General features: G+C 50.8%; 1 protein-coding gene across 3 annotated transcripts in view; it reads left to right on the top strand.

Moving 5' to 3' along the window:
• LOC113207067 (elongation of very long chain fatty acids protein AAEL008004-like) overlaps window positions 1-4,924 on the top strand; it is a 24,672-nt gene extending 19,748 nt beyond the window's left edge. For all 3 annotated transcript variants that reach the window (XM_052274741.1, XM_026423428.2, XM_052274742.1), the window contains exons 3-8: window positions 69-259; window positions 1,030-1,110; window positions 2,009-2,065; window positions 2,362-2,467; window positions 2,559-2,701; window positions 4,486-4,924. In XM_052274741.1, the coding sequence (XP_052130701.1) occupies window positions 69-259; window positions 1,030-1,110; window positions 2,009-2,065; window positions 2,362-2,467; window positions 2,559-2,701; window positions 4,486-4,677 (770 nt within the window). In that variant the 3' untranslated portion in view covers window positions 4,678-4,924. The remainder of the gene's footprint in view (window positions 1-68; window positions 260-1,029; window positions 1,111-2,008; window positions 2,066-2,361; window positions 2,468-2,558; window positions 2,702-4,485) is intronic.

Genomic DNA, 4,924 nt, shown 5'->3' on the forward strand with positions numbered 1-4,924 from the left:
GCGCGGTGAAAATTGCATACGTCGTGGATAACACTTGTAACACTTGTCCCCTGCCTGTCCGGTAACAGACCACCGGACGCAGCACTGGCCCCTGATGGGATCGCCGGCCTGGCCGCTGACCGTGGCCGCCGTCTACCTCTACTTCGTCCTCTCCTACGGCCCCAGGCTCATGAAGACGCGGCAGGCGTACTCCTTCAAGACCTTCATCTACTGCTACAACGTGTACCAGGTCATCGCCAACAGCCTCATGTTCTACACGGTAAGGACGCGAAGGCTGGTGGCCACGCGCGCGGCTGCGCGGCGGACGCGGCGGGTCCCGTTGGCAGCCGCCCGGGGCCAGGTGACAGGACAGAGGTGCCGCGCTCCAACCTCCAGGCGCGGACCCGTAGCAGATCCGGAGGAAATGAGGGGGGGGGGGCGGAGTGAACGTCCCTCCCGCTGGTGTGGGACTTCGATAAACTGCCTGGTGGGTGGGCAATTTTTGACCTGCAACGCGCCAAAAATTAGACATTAGCTGTCATAATGCATGGGCTGCAGATTGGCACTTAAAAAGAGATTTGATGATCGCAAGTGTGGCACATTTTAGAGTTGTGCCAATCCCCCCCCCCCCCAGTGCAAGAAAAAAATGACCGTTTATCGTGTTTTTTTAAAGCTTGAACGCATCAAATCGTTTTATAAGTGCAAGTCGCGGGGGGGGGGGGGTAATGTTTCCTTCCGGTGGTGTGGGACTTCAATAAACTGCCTGATGGGTGGGCATTTTGTCCTGTAATCTGCCTGAAACTAGCCATAAGGCATGGACATTTACTCCCTGTTCGGCCCGCCCTTCATTTTCGTAAAGCCTATCAACCCATTAAAATTACAAGTTTCGAAAACAAGATATTGCCTAGTGAGGGGTGACTTGCCGAATGGCTTATTTGCGGAAGGGTGTAATCACGGGGGTATGGCATGGCGCAACGACGTTTGGTGGACCTGTAACACATTTGTCTGATTTGCACCACTGAGCCCTATCGACCTTTCTGTGTCCTCCAGGTGCTAACCAGCGGCTGGACCACCACCTACAGCTTGGGGTGCCAGCATGTGGACCGCTCCGCAAGCCCCGAGTCAAACAGGGTGAGTAAGAGCCGCGCTCACAGCTCAAGCTTTCCGTTCTGCCTAGTGGAAATTCACTCATGTGCGTAAAATAAAGGCGAAGCAGTGCGAATTACCCCGGAATAACTAGGATCGCTTGAATGAAACGCCATGAAATAGCTGGTGTACTGTTTTCTTGAGTCATTGCACTTCTCGAGTCAGACGAGACTGCTTCGCACGGCCGGAACACAAGCTATGTCACCATATGAATGACAGTGTGTCCAGTGTGTCAGTAAGACGAGGGGGTAATAAATAACTCCGGAAATCACGTGTACACCGGCCTGGGAAACACCGGGATAAAAATTAAGCGAAATCAACAGAGATCGCTCATACCAATCGGGAAACGCTAGTGAAACTGCCACGAATTATTCGAAATAAGCGTTTTCTATACTACCAGAAAACCTAAGGAATCAATACAAGCGCACGGGAATCAAGTATTTCGGGAATCATGTGTATACACATCAAAAGGGTAGTTGTTGCCCCCTTCCACGTCCGCGCTCCACGCTCCACGTCCACGAAGGACCGTCGGGAGGCGAAAGCGCTGGAAGCGAGTCGCTCAGGGCGGGCCGCCGGCCGCACACAGGTGCCTGGCGGGTTGGCCTACCCAGCGTGTCGCAGGCGCTATCGTTATCGTCACGGGAATCGTTTGTCATGGCGGCACTTCTAGCGATTAAGCTTGCACGCTGCTCATAAGGCCTATACAGCGGAGTGTCACAGCAACTTTACAGTGAAACCTTGTCAAGTCCGAGGTCAAGTCCAGTTTTTCCAAACCGTAAAACTCCCGAGGACTGTCATTTGTTAATGTCCCTGCGACTGTCTGAGTGTTTTGTCTCGGCTAAAGTAAACTTGATTTTGGAATGATGTGTTTTTTTTTCCTCAGATGGCGACTGCGATGTGGTACTGGTTCCTGTTGAAGCAGACTGAGCTCGTCGAGACGGTAAGCCATAGTCAGCCATTATTTGCTCGCAATGTTTGGACAGAATCGTTCTCTTTATAATCGTCTCCGGTCACTCGCCGGTTCCTGACCTTTCCTGACTATACATACGGTCGAAACGAACGTGAACAGGTCTCGTGAGAGAAATAAGTTATGCAAGAGATGCGAGAGTGGAATGTTCTCATGCCGCTATCAGCATTATACAAACTCTCCCAAATTGACTGTGGGCCAATATGCTAATGCCGGTGACCTCGTCGCAACCATGACAATCGGATAAACTCAAATCGTCCCCATTGCAGGTTCTTTTCGTGCTGCGAAAAAAGAAGCGTCAGATCTCCTTTCTTCACATCTACCACCACGTCTCCACTTACTTCATCGCCTGGTTCGCGTGCAACTTCGCCCCCGGTATGTTCATTTCATAAGCTCTAAAAGTGAGCGACTTTTTAAATGTCTCTCCTTGTGTGATAATCATAACCGTACCACTGTACGCTCCCAGGCGGCCTCACCAGCTTCAGCGTGATGCCCAACTCCCTAGTCCACGTCATGCTCTACTCGTACTACCTGCTCTCCGCCATAGACAACGACACCCTGCGCAAGACCCTGGGTCGACTTAAGAAGTACCTCACCACGCTGCAAATCGTAAGTGCCAACTTGCGAAGCGAATTCAGTGCATGCCAACGAGGGGATGTGTTGTGTGTGGTTCGAGGCGTGCACGCCCTTTTACTCCCCTCGTTTTACAAAGCAATATTTTCCATTTCTTGGAGCTGATTCCGAAATATGTCGAGCGCCTTTCCCAGCTATACTCATTTGACTGGAACCGCGTGCCGCGTGCTATATTTATAAATGCAAACACAACAGTGTACTAAGTTAATGTAAAGAAGTACATGCAACGAGTGTACGTGGAAGCATGCTCATTAATGCGATAACTTTTCATTGCAAAAATGATGCCATGACAAAGTTATACGTTTGCTCTCTGGTTGAGCGTCACCCCCGTCTGCTCTGTGGTTGTCTTTTTACACTTAATCCGCTGGAAAACTTTTTTTATTTTATTTTCGATTACATCGTCTCGAGACTTGCATCCGTCCCCATCGCAGCCAGCATCAGCGTAAGGTGATGTTAGTCAAAACCGAGCCAAAACGATACCGCAGCGACACGTCGTCTGCCACACCCCGCGCGTGACCACAGGGGGAGAGGGAGAGTTTGGCCATCTCTCTCTCAATCTGTCTTCCTTCTTATAACGCGACACTTCTGCTTCTGCTACGCGACTGCCTGCACGCGTCCATGTTTTCTTCCCCGGTGAAAGTAATGTTTGACCTGCAACACTGCCATACTGTAATGGATAGTCACTTGCTTGCCCGAATAGAGGGACGTATGATTTCGTCTCTCTAATAGAGTGATGTTCGCGAAAATCACTCAAAATGAGTGATATTTGCAACCAAACATGTCGCAGAAATGAATCTAAACGAGCAACTTTAAATGTCGCTCCTCCAGGGGTCACCAAATCGGATTCAAAAGGTTGCTCCTCCAGGAGCGACTTAAGTCAGTCCTAGACTTCCAGTAAATACAGCTATATTAAACCAGGACCTTGCTGGGCGATACCCTCGACAGGGCATACTTACACCCTACGTATCCCGTATTCCGAGCCGCGCAGATTTTAGGTGACACATCATGTGTCAGACAGGAATACACCAAGGGCCTGACCGGCGTGACACACCAGGCGCAGCTTGGTCTTTCTGTACGACCAAGGATGATTATCACGTTGGTCTCTAGAACGAAATGCGAGGCAAAAAATTAATCAACCGTCACACTCAACGCTCAACGGAAGCATACGAAAAGTTCCAGCATCTTAGTCGCCAAATAGGTGTGGTTTTTGTGCGAAAACCTTTGCTTCTGTTCGGTAGAATCTGAAGTGAACGCATAAAACCACGTCCCAAATCCTTTCAGATCACCTCAGAAAGGGAGATGGTCGAATGCGCACTTCCCGTTTTATTAGGTTCGTTTTGCGTATAAAGGGATCTCAGCGCCTGTGAGACTTAAGGTAGGCCACCCCGCCGTACACGTGTGCGCTACGGGAAATATGTTGCCTACCTATGGGCGCTAAGCCAGCTTGCATACGCGTAACTTGGCAGATTAGATTCGTAACAGAAAATGACGGACCTACTTTCTGGATGATGAGATAACCAAGGAGGACCCCTAACACCGACCCCAATATTGCTTATTTCATTTCACGAGTAAACGAGTGGACACAGGGAAAGCCCCCATTCTTTAAACAGTGCATAACAGCTGACATCAGAGGGTGAGGTCATCAATTTTTAATTTTGGTTCCTGTGTCAGATTGAGGCGGGTCCAGGCCAGTGCACACAGAACTTAACTGTCTGAAAAGTGGCGAATAGTGTCTCAAATGACACGACCCTCTGTTCCAGATCCAGCTTGCCGTGATCGTGGCGCACTCGGCGCAGGCGCTGGCACCGTCCTGCACAGCCGCCCCCAAGGCGCTCGTCTACAGCTACATCCCAAACGTTCTGCTTGTCATCTACCTCTTCTATAACTTCTACCGGGTCAACTACAACAACGCCGCCAAGTCGCGGGTGGCCGCACCGACCAAGCTGGACTAGAGGGCAACTCCGCCATAGTGCCGACGACGTTCTCCTGAGTGTCTCCCCGAAAGTGACTCAAACACTCGTACCCCTGCTCCGTGAGGGCTGAGGGCATTGTCCGAAAGTGTTCTTCGACGTCACCCGTCAGCCCCCGCGAGTACCCAGAGTCTTCCAACTGTCTTCCTCATGGGAAGCAAAAGAGAGGAGCGCGGTCGGCGTTGACGTTTTTGTTCCAGCGTCATATCGTCCTCAGCTTACCGTAGCT

The sequence above is a fragment of the Frankliniella occidentalis genome, unplaced genomic scaffold (genome assembly GCF_000697945.3).
Source record: "Frankliniella occidentalis isolate FOCC.00 unplaced genomic scaffold, Focc_3.1 Scaffold431, whole genome shotgun sequence".
Taxonomy (NCBI): domain Eukaryota; kingdom Metazoa; phylum Arthropoda; class Insecta; order Thysanoptera; family Thripidae; genus Frankliniella; species Frankliniella occidentalis.